Source organism: Haliaeetus albicilla, chromosome 12, assembly GCF_947461875.1.
Source record: "Haliaeetus albicilla chromosome 12, bHalAlb1.1, whole genome shotgun sequence".
Taxonomy (NCBI): Eukaryota; Metazoa; Chordata; class Aves; order Accipitriformes; family Accipitridae; genus Haliaeetus; species Haliaeetus albicilla.
Window position 1 is genome coordinate 24,881,775 of NC_091494.1, and position 20,324 is coordinate 24,902,098.

Genomic DNA, 20,324 nt, shown 5'->3' on the forward strand with positions numbered 1-20,324 from the left:
CATTTGTCTTTTATCTGAATTAGGAACCTTCACATAAAAAGAGTCATTTAGATCAGGGATATACTAGAAGCAGAGTTGCCTTGTGCCAGACATACAGGCAGAGAGAGGGGTGGGGGTGCTTGCTTGGCCAGATCCATCGCTGGTGAAAACCAACACAATCCCATTGACTTCAAGTCGAGCCATGCTCATTTATACCAGCTGAGAACCTGGCCCTGTATCAACACTGCAGACTTCTGCTGAACCGGCCAGGGCAGGAAGCTTTGCTTTCAGAATTACATATAGTTTTGATTTTCTATTCTTAGAGACAGCGGTCATCTGCAGCTCCTACTGAAGTCAAACTCAGCAACTTTGGAAACAGTAGACTTTTACTGCAGCACACAAGAGACCTGCACAGCCCTGTTTATGGCACAGCCAATGTAAGAGAGGCAAAGGGAGCATCCACACACCCAATTTGTTGGACTACGGCCGGAGGACTGAGTTTGCTCTTGCATAGTCTTCTGTGTGCATAACAGGGCTGTGGAAGGGTACTTTGTCCTCATGCTCACACCCCAGCGTACCTTCACAAGCCCATCTATTCCAATCAAATGCTCAGAAATTATTTTCTTCAGTTTCTCATTAGTTCATTCCTCCACAATGGTCATAACAGTCCTTAACTTAAGCTTTCTCAGCTTTACCTGATTTTTATATAATATTCAAGTGAAAGGTGTTGTGGAATTATGGGCATTCTAAACAGAGTTTATTTTAAAGAAAAATTTTTTAAAAAGTATCAAAATTCCAGCAAAGAACATTGTTGCTGCTTTGAAATCTGAGAAGTATATTTGAGGATATAGTATAGCATACCTGCCTGCAAATCATTGCTCAGCTGTTGACCCCTTTCATAATCTGAAGTAAATAGTAAAGATTTAAATAGCAATCTGCCTTTTAACTCACAGTGCCAGGAAAATGAACTGGTTGAGGCAAAGGAGACCAGACAGTGCTCTTGGATTGGCACGTAACGTTTGTGCAGTAGAGAAGAACTGGTGGCTCTTCCTCTTTCATAGACCGCTGGGCTACACACTTTGACAATATGCATTACCAAGGTCAGCCTTGACTTCGGATCCCCAGTAAGGGTAGGACTCCAGAGCTCCCCAACGCGCACGCAGCAGCTTTTCTCCTTTTTGCCTCTCATCGTAAATACCAGCCAGCAAACCTCTTACTCTCTTATGCTTTCTTCTGCCTGCCTCCCACCCCTCCTCCCTCAGATGAATTTGGCAGCATAAAGTGAGACATGTAGCCAGGCTTTGGGCTTAACTAGATTGCCATAGCAGAATGGGAAATATGCAGATGAAAGGAAGTCATAACAGGAAGTAATTTCCCTTTACTAGGGCATGAGCCTTCATGCTGCTGACCTGGCTGGCTAGCTCCCATCTTCAGGCTATTAAAAAGCTCATGTCCCAAAGGCAATAATTTGCATCAACTGGGAAGGTTCCCAGATAGACTGGGTTTCATCTCTAAGAGGGAAAAAAACTTTCATTTGTCCTATTTTGCTCCCCTAATAAGCTATCCTCATGAGAAAATCCACTATAAAAATTTATCTGTTGAGAACCAACAAATTCAACTTCTCCATAACCCATTTTCCTTTAAAATGGGGAAAAGGCAACCCCCGCTAATGTAGTTCAATCTGTCCTGTGTTCATGCTAAACCTTCACTCAGAGAACTCAAACTCCAAAGTGGGACGTCAGCATGTGCTGGCCCGTCTCAGCCTAGAAAGTAAACACAAAATCTCCAGCGAAAGCTTTTCCACAATTTCCCTGTCCCACAGAGTCATGAAATTGTAACTAATGAGATTATCATTATCCTCTAAAATATATAACTGCTTTTAAAATGACTACTTGCAATTAAGGCAAGCACACCTCTCAGTCCAATTTATCAGCATCCTGATAGCCTTTGGTGCAGTACAGGCTTAACAAAACACGTAAGTAAAAGAAAACAAAACTTAACGTGCCGCTAGTTTAGGAAACTAAACCCTGTCCTCTGTTTAACTCCTGTAGGATGACATTTTTCTGAAATGAATGACTTCTCACTGAATGTGTTAATTCTCATTAAATTTCATTTTCTGATTATAAACGTCCTGAAAATAGATTTTTTTACTGCTTCAGAAAGAAGAAAAAAAAAATCAGCTAAAAGTCTGACTTTTTAGGAGTCCAATAAACTGCTGTGCATGCCAAAACTGAATATACATTTCATTTCATGCTTCATTTTTGCATCCCAGTAATTGCATGGTGTATGGAAGCGCAGCACTGTTGTGCATGATCAGGGTCATGTGATGACCCTTCGCAGCTCAAGTTAAAAGTCAGAGTTTATTATCTGGGAGCAATCAGACTCAGCTCACCTATGGCGTGTCTAGTGCACACTGAACAGCACACAGCTCAAGCATGTGAACACTGGATGCAATTCCATTTGCCACAAAAGACATTTAAAATGTAATCTCTTTAAAGGCCATTCTACTTTCATGCTACATAGAGCTTTTTTTCCTCTCTGTAGTTTTAAAAATAAAATTTCTGTTTAGGATTAAATATCTCAAGTTATTGCACAGTTCACGGAGAAAGTCAGTGCTGCCTCAGCTGTCAGAACAGCTAGGTGTTCGCAGCCACAGCACTCCTGGGTGAACAGAGGCTGAAGAGTGACTCTTGTTTAATAAAGGTAAAACAGTAGATTTTAACCACTGTGGATCCATGGTCTAATTCTGAAGGATATAGATCTGATTGTAACTAAGGAAAGCAAAGCAAGTGCTAGGAGCTTAAATTTATCATACAGAAGTATTTACTTCCATGGAGAAGTGTTTAAGGACCTGCAAACCAAAAAAACCCCATTGCTTTAAACAATGTGCTGTGGGCCTGTGTTTCATGAACAGGAAAATTCTCACCCAAGTTCAGCACTGAAATTCCATACTCCCAGGACCCATGTGGTTATAAAATAAATATAAGATTCAAAAGAATTACTAAAAATAAAAGTTCTGTTTGATGCAACTGGATCAAGCACAAAAAAGTGAGAGGAAAAATAATAAAAGGATCCCGGGGAAGGAAAGGTCTGCAGAAGCTGAGGCAAGTCTGAATAGCCGCAGACTAAACTCAGCTAAAGGCATCTGTCAGGAGCAGGTAGTGTGGCCTCTGGGAACTGTACAACTTAATTTAAAAACTTACACAAAGGGTTATAGCAAGTCTCTAAAGAGATAAATTCACAACAAGAAAGATAGAAAGTAACATAGGCCAGCACCTCTGCAGGTGTAAAGAATCATTATTCCTCAATATAAGTAGTGAGGGCATATTTTAAAAGAACATACTATGTCTGTGTTCCAAAGGACTTTCAGGCCTTGCCTACATATTAATACTAAAACGCATCAAGTATTCTAGTACATGGGCACACTTTCAGGGATACAGTTTTAGTAGTATGTCTTCTTTCGATACAGAAAAGGGAGTAACTGATTTAAGGAGTCTTTATATGGCTAACCACTTTTCATGGCAAGGACTCTAATGGCATCCCACTATCAGTATATGAGAAAGAATGAAGGAAAGAAAGTTAACTCAAACTGGCAGAGATTTCTCAGTACAAGAGCAATCCTCTGACAGAGCAAAACGCTGAAGTAGGAGAACGATTGCTGGAAACAGCAGAAGTATCATAACAAGTATTTCACAGCTCTCATTTCAACCCCAAAATAGTATTTTCTTACTGTTTTCAGCTACCCCTACTCTGTCATTAGTCATTCTCTGAACAGTAACTCTCACTGTTCCCTTAAGAATTTGGACCAAATAAGGAATGAACAAACCATGGACAAGGATACACCCAACCAAATTCTTTAAAAAGCCTGCTTACTGAGTACAAAATACCAAAGGAACATTGAAGATACATGGGTGGCACTGGCTAATTTTTTTAAAGAGTGACAAGTCCAAAAGCCTGCTCTATAGCGTTGCAGGGTCTTTTTTGCTTCAGAAAGAGGAAAGAACCATGGTGAATCAAATAAAACTGCAGCTGATGACTCTTAAATAATAGTGACCACTAGTAAGAAGCTCTTTGCCTTAGTTGAAGGCAGTCTGACGATGACAAAACAAGTAAAAGAGAAAGAAAACATATTCCTAGTCACATGACAGTCCATTAAAAACCTGCCATTACCCTCTGCCATTGATGGACTTTGCATCAGCCCTGAAGTATCTGAGTCATGTGGACATCATGCCCATTTCCTACAACTTACACATATTTTTCAAGGTTTAAAGCAATGTAGTCTCAAAACCTTAACTCAGTGTGTAATGGTTTTAACATATATTTTACATCTTAATTTGCCATAATAATGTGGCTATAAGCTGCTGTCATTCGCTCCCTTTTTCTGACCTTGGAAATAAAATGTTTAATCTCCATGGGATTTTCCTGGCGAGATATTTTAAATCAGTGCGTATGTACATACTTCTCTATATGTTTTTTCAATTTTCCTAAAATATTCTCATATGTGCAGACATGATGACTAGACATGTTTCAGTGGTGCTTGAAACTTGATACAAGTGGGTAATTTAACCATGTAATTGAACAGTATTACAGAAACACACGGAGTTTCCTAGCAACAAAAGACCTTGGACATCAAGATGGCAGCCAGCAGCTAACGTTGCAATTGCCTGACCTAACTTGAAAAGAAATTACACTGAAGAATGTCCTTCTTCCTCTCGCAGCAGAGCTGATCTAAGATACATGGCTACAGGTCTGACCTTGAAGGGCTTTTCTTACATGCATATGCCTTACTCATATACAGGGTCACAAAATGTCTCATGAGAAAGGACATTTGGGTTCCTTTTTGGGCATTTTTGTATTTTCCAGAAGTAAGAGCAATCTTTGATTTGAAAAATGTAATGCTCCTGTCCCCTCAAGTTTACACTGATAGGAAAAAAAAAAAAGCTTCTTAATGCAAAGTAGCTGAGTACAGCTTAGCTTGTCGATGCAGAACTCCCCTTGATAGGGCATTTCTGGAGGTCTGGGCCAGGGCCAGGGTGGCACAAGTCCTGTGAGCCTGGAGACCAGTGCTGCTCCGTGCCACCAGCTCCAGTGCCAGAGACTCCCATGCCTGAGAAAATAGGACACAGAGGGACAGAGCAAAATCATCTCCTCCCTTCTTTCCTTTTTCCTCACTTTTATCCTCTCTGGCTGCAGTATTTGGAAGGAGGGAAATTGCAAGATTTTTAGTCCAAGTTCTTTTTTGCTGAAGCAAGTCAGTCGGCTGAGCAGTTATCCCAGGGGACTGAGGATAACTGTCCCCTTTATTAGTGCAGAGGTGAAGTGACATCTGAGATTAAGAGCTTCTGACCAGCCAGTCTCAGACAAAAGCCATCTCTTCCTGAGGGGCAAGAGTAAAGCACAGAAGAAGCTACCAACAAACGAGGCTGCAGTACTCGATGTAATTTCTGTATTAATTCCTGCCTTGAACAAAGCCTTCTGCCACAGTCTGAAGATAAGAGTATTGAATCGAGATCCACAGCTCTCACATCATCACAAGATGTGACACAGCTCTGTGTGACCCTTTGAATAAGAGCAAAGGGGACTCAGTGGGTATGTGACATCCTGGAGACTTGGGCCCTCCTGTTTACATTCCCCACTGAGTCCCACCTTTCACATCTGACCCAGACAAGTCCTTTAACCTGTCCTTTGACAAGGGACAACAGCACTTCCCACTGAGAATAAATACATTCAAGCCCATTGATTTTTAGACAGTGCGATGACATGGTCCAGAAGGATACGATCAGGGGAGACACCTGCACCTGGACAGATGCTAGGAGCTGTTGAGTGCTGCATTATAGTGGTTTTCACTGGTGACCCAACAACCCAGGGTGGCTCAAGGCACAGAAGGCACTGAAAAAATTCCTTACACCCTTGCTATGCTCAGAGCTTCCTACAGTTAAACAACAACATCAGTCCCTATTCCCAGTTACATCATGACTTCATTTTTCCATCTGAAGTAGCTAACTGTTGCTTCAAGAAAAATGTCAAAAATTGCCTGTTTTCTGAATGAAAACTTAAAAGTCTTGGGCAAAGAAACAAAACCCTTCTAATACAAGGATGATGGTTTACTGGTATTTCACTAAAATAGCAACGGCTCTTTGTGTGGAGTATGCCTATAACAAATATTTTGGTATAAAAATGCTGCTTTGCAAACACCATTCTTTTCAACGTTGCCTTTACAGCTTTGGAGGCACTGGCTGCTTTCACAGCCAAGTTTGCCACTGCTATGGAAAACAGGCTGCACATGCAAGCCAGCTGAAGTCATACAGACTGAAAAGGGCTAGGGCTGCTGCTGCTGCTACCACTGTAAAAATGTTATTTGGAAACCGTCTTCTCAGAGAGCTGTATAAGGAATCAAAAATCCATGGTAGGGATGCAGGCTTGATGCTTTCCCATTTTTTAGCAATGACTAATACAAAAAAAGCTCTTATCTCAGAATAAAACATTTCTGCCACTTACAAAGGCATATAAGCAGGCAAGGCAGAATGGCCTTACATAGCTGGCCTAGCAATGTCCTCTTCACCACTGTATCTGAAGACCTGCTTGCATTGTACTCTCATAACCTCAACCAATGCCGATGGAGAACTGTGCCAAAGCCTTTCTCTTCCTCAGCTGCAAGGCAGAGGGATGTCCCTCTTGATTTTACCAGAAGAGTTGTGTCAGAACAGCAGAGACCAGCCAAATTAAAAAAAGAAAACAAGAAGTAAAACACTTCAACACTCAATAAGCCAGGCCAGAAAAAATTTTGTAATTAATCTAACAGAGGTAAGTGGCATGCAAGAAATACAAGCTTTTCAGTGTTTAAGGGAACATAGAAGCATGTTTTCGAAGCAGAACAACGCAAGCCATTTCTTCCACAGATTTGTCCCTTATGTACAGCTGTTTGCTATCTATACAAGGGTTGAGTTTGTAACTGCAGTTTTCTTCTAGGGAAGACATTGGGTCTTCCTATGATATACAGCTGTCTATTTGCATAAGATTTGAAGGAATCCAATAATCCAATAATTATAGGATGGTTTCTGTTATCAGTCATACAACAATTAAACACAGGTAGAAAGGATCACAGCATTAACTGCCTCAGATAAAAGGACAAAGTCAGCTCAATTAAGTTTTTGCACCTTGACCCTTAAAAGAAATACCCTTTTCCAACAGCACTTTAATTTCACCTTAACCAGCAAAATATACCTGTCTATGCTTATGCCAAATCTTAAGAGACATTCTCCAAAGTCCTCTTCTAAATGCTTTTTGCTGAATGTTTTATCTACATGGCATCATGCAGCATACTTCATGACAAGAGACTTTGTGAAAATGTTACTACGTCAGGCAATCAAACAAGACCTAAATGGCAGCAAAGTTTTCTTTATAGCTTTTTCCCACATGAGTTTTCTCTACAAGGTAAAAGCAGATTATGGCAGCACCAGACTTGCACTGTTTCTCTACTCCAGTCGAATATGACAGTATTTCACCATGTCATAATATAATACCAGATCAGCTTCACATGGTTTTCTTAATCCAAAACGAGTGTTCAGGTTAGGCTGACCTCAGATTTACACAAACCTGAAGAACTTTGACTACAAGTTTTCTGCAGTATTGAAAGATCTCATCACTCACCTCTCCTCTCCTTTTTTGCAATGTTCCTACAGAGTCCAGTGAGAAAAGATTGCTTTCACCTGGAACACAGGAATTTCTAAAGAGTTCTGCACCATCTTAGGGCTTCAGTTTTTGGAAGAGCTCATTTCTCATTTACTAGCAGAGCAAAACATCAGACACAGACAAAAAAGCGTTCTAGCTGAAGTTCTGATATTCTGATCTATGACCTTAGGTGTGACAACGAGAAGTAGAAAGCACATTTGAACATTTCTATACTTTGTAGATCCCTATCAAAAATGCTGACTTGAAAGTTCAGGAAAAAAGTAAGAAATTGAGTAAATATATTGGAGGTATTAGCATCTGTTTGATACTTCACATATCTTTCTGCAGAAGCAAAATTGCTTACCTTTAAGAAAATGAACCTTCTCAAAATCTTGAAAATTAAGTAACCCCAATATAAATGCAAGCCTTGAAGGATCAATAGCTGTCCATTGAATAAAAAATATGCTATGACAGGAGTTGTGGAGTAGTACGTAGGCTGATACAATGTGGCACGAAGTATCCTAAAAAATAAAGGACACTGTTATGGTACGAGATTTCTTCTTTATGCTATTTACAACTATTTCTGATTTCACACTCTGAACTAATTAATTATTTCCACAAAATATTAAAAAGCTCTGCAAAGATGACATTAATTACCAATCCCTGTCTTGACTAGATTATGCATCTCTATTGAAATATAGACTTCAGAAGATGAGAAATTTGAGTCTTGCATGAAAGTATTCTAAATAAGGTTAGAAAAAAAATCCCATTTTTTAAAATCTTGAGCTCTGTGTGATCTAGATACTATGCAACTCAGAGCTTGTCTATGCCATTTTTTTAAATGCAAATTATTTCTAATCTGAAATCCACACTCCACGGAAAATCCTACAGGCTTTGCAAAAGGGCTTTTTGTTAACTAACACGTTTCATCCATCTTTAGAATTCACAACTTCTATATTATTTGAGGCTTTTTGAGTCTCTTTAATCTCATCATGTTTTGCTTCCAAACTCAAGAACTTGAAACTCAGTGAAGTAAAATGATTGGAGATCACTTGTATAGTTAATAAAAAAACAACAATAAAGTAAAAGACATCAGCATTTCTGAAAGAAAATACTACAGGAAATTAAAACCTTGCGTTGATCAATGTTCAGAACTATTAATTTAACCAGCTTGAGTCTCTCAGGGTTTGTCCACATGCAGGGAGGGGTATGAAGGCAAACTAGAGCAAGTCAACGAAATGTGAATGTGAAACACATTAAACACTTTTTAAAAGCTAAACGTGTTAAGCATTAAGCACACTAAGCACCCGTGTGAATACTCCAAAGTAGATTAAATCATAGCACTCCAAAGTCATGCGAGTATTTAGCAAGTTATGATTTATTTGTGTTGACTTCATAAATTAATTGGTTCACCTTAACTTTTCTGAATGGTCCTCACGTGAGTGAGGTGAGGCATTACCAAAGAACTAGGTAGCAGAAAGGTGACTCTACAAAAAATTAACTACGATCATATAGGAATTACACTGTACTCTGACTTTGCAGCTACAGCAGGAGGGATGGAATGAAAGGGGAAATGATTTCTCCTAGTTAAGTAATTCAATCCCCTTGAAAATGCAGGAGCTCATAGCATTTAACTACAATTTATGAAAATAAGTTAAATAAATTATTTAGGTTAGCATATTTTCAAGAGGCTCATTTTAAAACTACTTTTACTTAAATTAAATCTTTAAAGAAAATGACAGTTTTTGTCAACTCTTCTCACTGGCCTTCAGTAGCCAACTATAATGAAAGTTCTGCTTCTGCTCTTTAAAGTACAATCCATTTCTTTCCCTTTCCCATCACAACCAATACTAATCTCTCAGTGGAAATGGGAATGAAATAAAAGCCTGTGACTACATTAAATATTGCTTACCAGAAGGGGAACAGGATGATTCTTGTGATGAAGAATGCGATAGAAAAGATGATAAAGAGCATATTGCAGGTTTTCTCCCAGCGAGCGTAATTAAACATTTTGGCTGCCTGCATTGAACAAAACCCATCAAACATATTACCAGTATTCTCTGAAATAAGTTCCTTTCTGCTTTTCCATAAACAAGGACTTATCTTCCACCTAAGCAGGAAGAAAATTTCCTCCCTGTTTGACATGTAAAGCAATCATTTTACTGATACCTAATAAAGCAGCATCAAAACAGATTCTTTGTTTATATTTCTCCTTTCATCTTAAAGGAAAGTACTCTGTATCAAAGGCCTAAAGAACAGCTCTCCAATCAGAATATAAAAGTGTCATGAAAACACAAAGTGCTTTTGAAAACAGAGGTAATCCCTCATTCCTGTACCAGATTCAAAACGGGTTGAAATCAAAGAGAAGCTGCTGGCCACATCTGCATGCTCAGGAACAGCAGTGACCCCTTATACACAGGCATTCTGGTGCATGCATGTTACTGACCCTTCTCTGTGCCTAATTCAGCTTCTGTTTTCTCCTTTTTGAGAGCTGGAGTTGGTCTTGATCCCACTAATAAAGATTATAATTACTTCTCCTCCCCTAGCTGAACTGTACAACTCTCCACGCTTCGTTTAGGAATCACCCTGGGCACTGTTGAATGAAACAGCTGTTCTCAAGTGTGAACAAAGCTTCAGGTGCCAAGCCTAAGTTTTAAACAGCAGTTTGATGAACTTCTGAGTGGCAGGGCTGAATTAAGTTATTCTGGTACCCAACTTCAGTTTCCATCCAAGTGCTGTCCTACCAGTTGTCAGTTCAACTGTTTATAAGGCCACACAGTTAATTGGACCGCAAAGCAGTTCAGAATCAGAAGTAACCCAGCAAAAACCTGTATGTATGCATTTAATCTGGACCAATCCCAACTGCATGACCCCACAATTAGTTGTTCCAATACAATGGTTAAAGTGTCAGGAGCAGAAGTGAACAGTGACAGACAACAGCCTACAAGGGCTACTTACACTGGCACTGCCACCAAAAGAGGTGATGAAATTATGCTCTCAGTCTTGGTGTTATAAAACCAGCATAACTCCACTGAGGGACACACAGTGTACATTTGTCTTCCAAGAAACCCAGCAGCAAGTCTCTATGACCACAGTGCTGTGTGCAGAATAGGACACTTCTTAATCTTAAACATTTCTAAACATTGATATTTAGTTCAGGGAAGGGACTTCCTCTTCAGTCCAGGGGAAGAAACTTTTCTTCTGCCGGTAGATACCTGTGATATCTTGTTAGGGACAGCTTGAATGTCTCCAGCCAGAAGTGTATAATGTGGGTGTACTCCTTAGGTCAACACAGGGGTGTGAATGCTGACAAAATTAAGCCAGTCTGGAGAAGTAGCCAAAATTTTGGCTGCTAAATTTGCTTGAGAATTGGTATCATGACAAGCTGTTCACAGGCTAGCCAACTTGGTCTAATTTTAACAGTGAAACAAGAATAATCCAGGGAGGCAGCTGTATTTCCAGTCCCTGTTCTGTACTGAAGAACTTCTCTTCTGCTCTTTTCTCATGATTGATTCTGTAACAGAGTATCAGCTTAAGTTATCTAGAAGCTCTTTTTAATCTTACAATTTTTGACTCTGTGAAGCCGTGTCTCTGTGGGGATAGGAAGGGATTGTATGAAACTTGTGGCAAAAAGATTAAAATGTCACTGAACATAACCTGGGCAACAACCAAAAAAACCCCCGCCAACCAACACCCCATTCCCTGCCCCCAAAAAGACGGAGGGCAAGGTTACCTCGAGCCAGAAATCTGCAGTATCGTGCACAAACATCACCAGTGTTCCAAGACGCACGTAATTGCCACACCAAGAGCCACTCATCAACCCAATGGCTGCCAAGTGATGAACGACATGAGCCAGAAAATCCTGTGAAGAAGAAAAAAAGGTAGAACCGAGCAAATACAGGAGAGCACGGATGCGTGCAGGTGTGCCAGGGATAGACTAATGCTGCCCTCATGTGGCTGCACCAAATCCAGTATCAGGACAGTGCTTTCCCTTAGAAACACTTTTCCCCCTCCCTCGCAGAAACGGAGGTTCTAACTACAAACAAACATGACGACCACTTGCCTTCCTTTTGTTGTCAATCCCAAGTGTAAATAAGAGAGACCAGTAAAAACTAATCTCAGCCATGTAGTACCAATATTGGGATGGCAGCAGAGTCTGTAACAAAGAAAACCACAGTTAACTTGGAGAACAGCAAAAAGTGAATGCCAAGTGAAATTACTTCTTTTTTCCTTTCCTCACTTTTGCTCCTCTGCTGAGTCTTGCTTAAAAAATTAAACTAAACTAAATCCCTGTTCTGGGCTTCATTAAGAAGGATGTTCTGGAAGCCAAATATTTCAACCTTTACTCAGACCTAACTCTCAGTTTCCGCAGTTCCTCCCCCACCTCTGAATTTTAGCATGCTTTTTCCTATGTTTTTGTCAGAGAACTACACGCAGAGTGCTTCTGCATTTAATTACAAACAACTGCAAATAAACGAAGCCCTCCATTTTGGTGAACAATTAACATTTTAAACATTCACACATCCCATGACTAAAGCACCAGCTATTTATGCTAAAATCCTATGCATCTGCTTAGGGCTAGATGCTGAGCTTGGCTGCTCCCTCGGTTCAGTACGCTTCCCAGGTGGCAGGAAGTAGGCTTGGTTATCAGGTCCCATGAGTAAGAGAAGCTGGGAAAACTCAGCTGGGAGGCAGGATTCTTTTTACTCTTGGCCCCTGACTAGGACAGGAATAAAAGCAGTGTGATGGGCCACAGATTTATAAAAATACGAGGGAGGGGCACATAAGAACCTCTGGCAGGTGGGCAAGAAGGCAGTTTGCTTGGAGTCTTCTGTTATGGGACTGTTAGTAAAATATTTTAAGAAGAAACAAGAGCCTTGGGACCCTTGGGAACAACCAGAGTATTGAGCAGAGATCCAGAGAGCAGGGACTCACATTATGCCAAACCAAATCACTGCAGCACTCCCTCCACCTGCCCTACTGAGCAATAGGGCCTAGCAGGCACACAGCACCGGGGCTGCTCAGCATAACCCTCTGCATAATGCTATTCTGCAGTGCCTTGAAGCATAGTGAGGCCTGGTGCAAGCTTAGGGGTTCTGCACTGAACCCTGTAACACAGACAGCATCTACTGTGCACAACTGGGAACCTGGGGTGAGTGGAAATAACAGTGGTCTGGCTGGAGGGCTGAGTTGCAGCACAAGCAGATCACAGATAAGTCCTGCAACAGTCAGCAGGAGGTACCGAAGAAGGGCAAACAGCTTTGGTGCCGCACCTCTCTAGGTGGTGCCCACTGGGAAGCGCTTCTGTGGATTACCCCTTTCAACAGGGAAGTACCTGGAATGCCTTGAGGCCAACAGCCCAATGCCAAAAAGCTCACCTGAAATGGATAGCCAACCCACGTCTGCCATATGTCATAAAACCAAGGTTTCTGGGGAAGACAGATGATTCAGAGGCTGATCAGCTGAGCAACAACAAGTCATCTTAACTCAAAATCTTCAATACTTAAAATTTCTCTAGTGCAGCTGGCCAAGAACCTATAGTCTTGATAACTGTTCTCCACCAATTTCTAAAGGGATCTTACATGTCAGATTTATTTTATTGGTCCCAGCTTTTTGGCTTCTTTCTCAGGACACCTGAAACATTCATTCCAGGTCATCATTTCATCATCCAAAGCAGCGGGTGTGTGTTTTATTACTGCAATTACTCAAGATATGTTGCCACAGTGATTAGATTTTGCTGTGTTTACCAGCCACACACACCAATGGTTCATAATGATAAACAGTGTTTGGGGAGAAGAGCCAGAAGAACATATACACACTGAGAACTGTTCTGCTGCTCAGGAGAAGCATTAATGATACCCCAGGCAGTGCTCACATAGTAACAAGCAGCACTCTCTGTTATTCCCAACTTCTGACTCAGGAGCAACACCTCAATAAATAGCCCTGAAATACACCATTGTTGTGACCCCCAAAAGTGCTGCCAGAAAAGGTTTATGGCCTCCTTTGAGAAAAGCATAGCCATGTGATGCATTTGTAGGTGTTAACAAGGCATGTTGTAAAACCATTTGTGTGACTTCTTAAAACTTGCCTTAAAAATACTGATTAGTCATAAATTATTTTGTCATAGAAATTCAAAAGATAATTTAAAAATTATGTAAAACCTCAGTGCATATTGCAGCCTATCATCTAGATTACACACAAAGATCTGAACCCAAAGAGCCACTGAAACTAGTGAGGCTTTCAATGGGCTTCAAGAAGATCTAGAAACCAGTCCTTATTTTGTTAAAAATATAAGAATATCAATCCTTCGAAAAATTAACTTACATCATACAGAAATATAAATCCAGCAATGGAGGATGTAAGATAGAATGAAAATCGCCAGCTGTAAAATTAAAATGAAAAAATAAGAACAAAGCATTATATTTTTTATAGATATTGTCCAGAGGCAGAATTACTGCAAATCATTGTATATCACAGTCTTCATGTAAACATGTGTTCATACGCTACATTAAGGGTTGTCACATATTAACTATATCTGAATTATTAATATTTAAATACTTAGCAATTAGTCCAAGCTTAAAGTAGTAAATTATTGTACATTACCACAAACACAGATATCTTGATCGTGATTATAGCAGTAATTTTCTGGCCAGGTATGAGCTGATCAAGAGAATGGTCACAGCAAATGTAATAAATTCCCTAAAAATTAATGTTTGATAACACCAACCTTTCCCGCTACATCAATCCCTCTAGAATATTCACACTGGACTAAGAACATCTCACAGCTCCCTGACTCCAGAAGGTCTTTCAGCCATGTGGCACATACCTTCCAATGCGATCAAACACTGTCAATGCTGTGAGTACCAACAGTGACTTGTTTCAATTGCTGGGTTAATTTCTTTTCATCTCTCAACACTGATTATTGAAAACAAGGGAGCCCTATGGAACTTTAGAACAACTACTGGATTAGTTTATGTCTTACTATAGAGGTCTGAATTAACTATAAACCTCAATCTTTGACTAGGTTTGCCAGCATTTAGCCTGATGTAAGCTTTTTGTGGCTTAAATGGATATCCATCAAGGCAGGTAAAATTTTCAGGTTTTCACTACCAATCTGCTAAGTCAGCAAAAGGAAAAAAGTTCTTGTGTATCTTAGCAAACTATGTTGTTGGTCATATATGTAAGAGCAGGATGCTGTGATGTGGAGCCGGCAATCAGTGTTGTAATGACTGGAACCTGTGTGGGAGGTATCGTTCCTGGGACTGGGTGCGGCTGGAGACTCAGAGCCAGAGCATTCCCACTCCCACCTCTACAGGTGATGGAAAACTTCCTTTCTGCTCTTCCCCTTGGCAGCAACAAGCCTGACCTTTCCCAGAGCAGCTCTTCAAGATCAGTAGGAAAACACTGCGGGACTTCACATGCTAAAAAAGGTCACAATCACAGGGACAGGCACATGGCCCCAAACCTGGTGAGAACATTTTTTAGAACAAGAGGTATCCCAGAGGAGAGTAGCAAACAGCCTCCCAGAAAACCTGAATTTGCTAAAAAGGAGGAGAGAGCGCCTCAAGAAGAACACTGTACTAATGGATTGAGAGATGTATAAAAATGAAATTGTGGTCTTTGGCAAACATTAATGAAGTGCCGTACGAGAGAAGATGATGAGAACCTGTCTGGTAAAAGCAGCTCCTCCTTTCTGAGCCCTACATTACCTGGAGGCTGATATCCCAGGTGAAAGAATGAGATGTTCAAAGACTGAGCCAGCATTTTACAAGAAAAACAAACAAACAAAAGATGAAGACATGGAATGGTGGAGGCTAGACAAGATAATGTGTCTCACGCCTGTGGAAGAAGTCAAGAAAACAATTATAAAATTGCCACTTGATACACTGGTAATAAACAATCATTTTGCTTTTCAACTTTAAAGCACCTTTCCTCAGGTGATATAAAAATAACACTTCAGAACACCCACTGCGCAGACAGAAAAATTCAAAGGTACATGGTGGAAATTAGGAGAGCAAATGGAAGGGGAGAATGGAACCCACAAGTAGTACCTGGCTCAGAGTTAACAAAAAGATGGTAGGAAAAACACTGTGACATGGGACAGACTTTACACAGGGGTTGATTCTGCCCTCAAGCCTGTTTCAAGCAAGGGAGGTGTGAGTAGTCCAGTGGATATAGTGGGACTGATTCTGTGTTGATTATAAAATGTAAGCGGTTTTCTGAATCAGATCCAAAGCACAGAGCCCCTAACAAGACTGTGCCATTAGCCCAGCCCTAAAAATATATATTGAATGCACTTGGCAATAAACAGTCAGTGCTTCAGATGAACTCATTATACGTGCAAGACTGCCAGCGAACTACCTCATTTTGCATTTAGCCAAGCTTCTTTATGAATTTGGTGAACAAAACCTGAAGTAAACCCCATCCAAATTCACCGAATTTTACCCAAGTGCCTTTTAAGCTCTGAACCTGGCCACCAGGGAAAGCACTGAACAACAGCTATGCAAAAGGATTTTCTGATTTAACTTCAGGAATCTTTTCTCTTGAACTGAGTCTAACAAAAAAGAATTTAGTAGATGAAGTTAAAGGCTGGTAAGTCTTGTAAGGCAGGGAAGGTTTCATGCAAAGGGCTTTCCAAACCCCAGTGTTGCTTAACTGGGAGCACTAATAGCTTAAGTATGGTTTAGATCCGGCTCATCAGATTTTCCTTGTGATTCAGAAAAATGATCCTGGAGATTGCAGGCTTTCAAAAATTTCATTATACTCATAACACCGACTACTAGCGTGGAATAAGTCTGTTCCTCATTTGTTGCCTTGAGAATTATATCCAATTAAATTCACTGACAAAGAGCAGAGCAAGGTTCACAAAATTACACAAGAGAAACCTGTTTGCTTCATTTTCACTCAAGCTGCCAAGCAAGTTTTAATTTCAGTCTTTGGCTGTGTATTACTAGAGACATGCATCCATGGCATGCAGGTCTTTTATCAATAGCAGGAAATCTTACTGTCACTTGTAAAACAAAGTTAACTGATGCACAACACAGTGGCAGAAATAAACCATGGATGTCAGTTTGCCAGGAGAATTTACTCAACTCAGGCTTCAGAGAGACACATCTATGTCTATCAAGTGGATTTATGCCCAACAGAGAACATCATCAAATCATTATCATACTGATTCACACTGACAATAACCTTGCTAAAGTACTCAACTTTGAGCTTCGTAGCTGTACTTTTAACCCTCGTTCCTTAAGCTAATCTACACTAAGAGGTTAAATACTATAAAAGTGAATTTTTGCCAATGGAATTATGCTAGTCAACATCCAAATATGCAGGACATTAGGAAAGTGTTTTACACTGGTACGGTTAATTTCAGTATCCAAAAGGGATGAGCTATGTAAGTAAAGCCATGCCCATTTGGGAATTTGCAATTTGTGTAAGATTTTGGGTAACACTGGAATAGTTAAATAGTAAAACGTTGAGGTACGGGGAAGTTCTCACACATTTGTGAAAAATCAGACTCTTGAACACTTTCCCAGTTTTCAATCATATGCAGGAGGTTTTGAAACTTTTTACATATTCATTATTAACACTCAAAATTGCTCAATGGCCCACTTTCATCAGCGTATTTGAGCTCATGTTTTGCACAGTACTCCATGTTCAAAGCTGTGACACCTATCATTTAGTTAGGGTGCCATGACTCCTGCTCTTGAACTGATTTCTGTACACATAATAGCATCCCAAAATGACAGCATGGGTACATACATAAACAAGAGTGAGTAAGCATTTTTGTTCACCTATGATTACTGGCAGACTGAAAAATATTTTCCTATTCTCTGCATGTTTTCATTAAGCACTGTGTAGCAGGAGCCTACAAATAAGTCCATTATTACACAATGAAGAAAACTGTAGAATATTTTTACGGGTTTTTTTCCAGAGAAACTGTTAACCTAATCTTTTAAAGTCACACCATTTGGAGAAATGCTACTAGATCCTTTCAATTTGTTTGTGTATGCACAAACCAAAACCCTCACCAGACGGACTCAGCTTTCTGGAAATGAGTCCCCCTTAAAAGGCACTTGAGGGCCCCCATCATTTTTTTCAGAAGAGTAAACCCCAATAATAATCATCAAAAGCATTGTCTTTTCTTACAAAGCTTCCTGGAATTTCCGAAGCACTGTTGGGATCTCAAGGTTTCGCCGTCTCCTAAACCACTTTTCCACCAAATGGACAGTACAGTTGCACTTTTTGGCAAGGCCTTGAATCTCTGACTGCAAAAAATGGAATAGTGTTAGCAACAAGGTGCACTCCAGTGTCATTTTCATTTATTTTGTAGTTCACAGATCAGCTTTCCACTGTTGCAAGGTCTTAATTTAAAAACATTACTAATATTAACTATCTATAGGGGTTTACCTTGCAGGCTTCCTGGTTTGATTTTTGAGTGATGCTCACAGAAACCCTAGATTTTCCATACACTAATTTATATAAATAAAGCAGGTATAAAATGTACAGATCCCCAAACTGTGCTATTGTCTTTCTGGTGGCTTCTGATAGTTTCAAAGATGCAACTTCTACGGCTAAGCAAGAGGTTGGGCTGGAGGGGGAAGTGCCATGTATCAACACACATGGACATTGTATCTAATATTTTACCTAATTATAATTAATTATTAGATTATATTTAAATGAGTCTCACAGGTGAGATGCAGGCCTAGAATTAAGGTGACATGAGCTCTCTTCTCAAATCCAATGTACTTCTGTAGTACAGGGCAAGTCAGTTAATCTTACTGAGCAAAATCCAGACTGCCTTTTGACACCTAGAAATAAATTACGACTAGAGCATTGCCTGGAAATGCCTCTAGCCATTCAAGTACAGCAACCAGGTGTCTCTGCTTTGTGTGTGTTCTGAAGGTGAAGCGGCTCTGCCATGCAGCCATGCTAGCGTGTGCTAAGCACAGGGCAGCGCGACACTTGCATTTCTGGGTGCCCAGTGCCCCTTGTGCAGCAGCCTGTAGACTTCCTCCCTCTCCACCATCCCAAGGTGCAAAGGTGTGGGCTGACCTCCCCTGGGGCTGCTGCAGGAGCAGAGGTAGTGTTTGACTCATCCCTGGGGAAGTTCTTTCCCTGCAAGGCTAGTATGCAAATAGTAGGTGGCAGCAGCACTGTCTCTACCATGCTAAGTCCAGTTCACTTTGTCTGCCACCCTCAGAGAAAGCTCTGGTATGTGAGCAAAGGCACCTCAGCTGCCAGGGAGGGCATTAGTGCAAACAGCCTGCGTTCCGCTCATCCTCCTGGCTGGAGAGCTCTTTAATTGCCATGCAGGAATAATGACTTTGTTTTGACAGACAATGGAGCCTAGATGCCCTCAATCACCAGCCAGACCTCTGCATGTTTTCTCAGGCACACCGGTCCCCAAACTGGACACCTAAAGGAGGCAGCCTGAGTCTTTCCCATGTACCAATGAGTATAAAAATGCTGTGCTTCCTTTCAGAGATTAATTGTCAAACTGTACTTGTGCAGAAGGAAGTTATGAAACTGAGAGATCGGGATGCTTGCCCAGGTAGAGAAGCGCTCACATGTGAAAACGAATACATCTATTCCTGATGATATCAGGCAAAAGACACAGTAAGAGAATAGCAGAGTTAGGGGTAGAAAGCAAAGTTCCACATATTAATAATTATCAATACCCCTCATTACTAGAAAGAACATATTTCTTTTCAAAAACAGTGTAGGAACACTGCAATTGTTTGGTAACTACTTAGGCAAGTGAACTTTCTGAGGCTGCATTCACAGCACGGTACCTGTTTCCCATCAACAATCAAGTTGCCTCATTTTTTGAGATGATAAACATTGGCTATTGTTTTTTTCTTGTTCAATTTTAAAAACAAACAGCAAGGTAATAGAAAGATTGCTTTTCTTTCTCACATAAGCCAGGATTAAGTATGCAGCAATATAACAGATCAAAAGGCTTCCATGCCAGCGTTCCAATATTATTGCTTGCAATAAATATGATACCACTTTCCAACAACAGATGTCAGCTGATGTTTTCTCCAGGCAGAATGAGTTAAAGATGGAACACTGATCTTCACTGGAAATATTATTAACAGTCTAACCTAGAACAGCATGCCAGAAAATTAAACATCTTAAACATATTTTCTGTTTTGGATGCCATATACCCTTGTCAGCAGAACAGCAACAAAAACCCAAATAAAGTCATCTGTCAATCAGCTGGAACTCATCCCATGATGTCATTGCTGATAGCTGATTGAAGCAGTAAGACTAGGGATTTTCCAAAACCAAAACTAGCTTAAAAGAATGAGAATCCTTACTTGGGATGGATGTTTTGAGCACTCCCGGAAATAACTCTCTAAAACAGGATTAGGCTGTGGCTTCACACGTCTTACATTCTTTATACCTAAGGCTTTTGCTAGAGGTATAGCAACATATCTGAAAAGACATACCGTGAAAAACTTCAGAAATACAACACAGTTACAAGACCTTAGCTATTCTCATGCCAGGATATGAAGAAAATTAATCTGAAGCAACTTAATCAGCCATAGGATATGACAGTGCACTGAGAAAGAAAGGAATCTCCCTCTACCTAATCCCAAGGAGAGAACCATAGCATATTAGCAGTTATGCAAAAAAAAGCAGACCTAAGGACTCAAGTTTGTGGTTGT

At 40.3% G+C, this 20,324-nt stretch overlaps 1 protein-coding gene across 6 annotated transcripts in view; it reads right to left on the reverse strand.

Moving 5' to 3' along the window:
• CERS3 (ceramide synthase 3) overlaps window positions 1-20,324 on the reverse strand; it is a 50,346-nt gene that overhangs the window by 11,931 nt on the left and 18,091 nt on the right. For 5 of the 6 annotated variants that reach the window (XM_069798554.1, XM_069798551.1, XM_069798553.1 and 2 more), the window contains 8 exons: window positions 19,974-20,091; window positions 17,800-17,918; window positions 13,975-14,032; window positions 13,029-13,079; window positions 11,714-11,806; window positions 11,384-11,512; window positions 9,563-9,669; window positions 8,015-8,171 (listed from right to left, as the gene is read on the reverse strand). In XM_069798554.1, the coding sequence (XP_069654655.1) occupies window positions 8,015-8,171; window positions 9,563-9,669; window positions 11,384-11,512; window positions 11,714-11,806; window positions 13,029-13,079; window positions 13,975-14,032; window positions 17,800-17,918; window positions 19,974-20,091 (832 nt within the window). The remainder of the gene's footprint in view (window positions 1-8,014; window positions 8,172-9,562; window positions 9,670-11,383; window positions 11,513-11,713; window positions 11,807-13,028; window positions 13,080-13,974; window positions 14,033-17,799; window positions 17,919-19,973; window positions 20,092-20,324) is intronic. The other variant, XM_069798552.1, reaches the window with a different exon arrangement.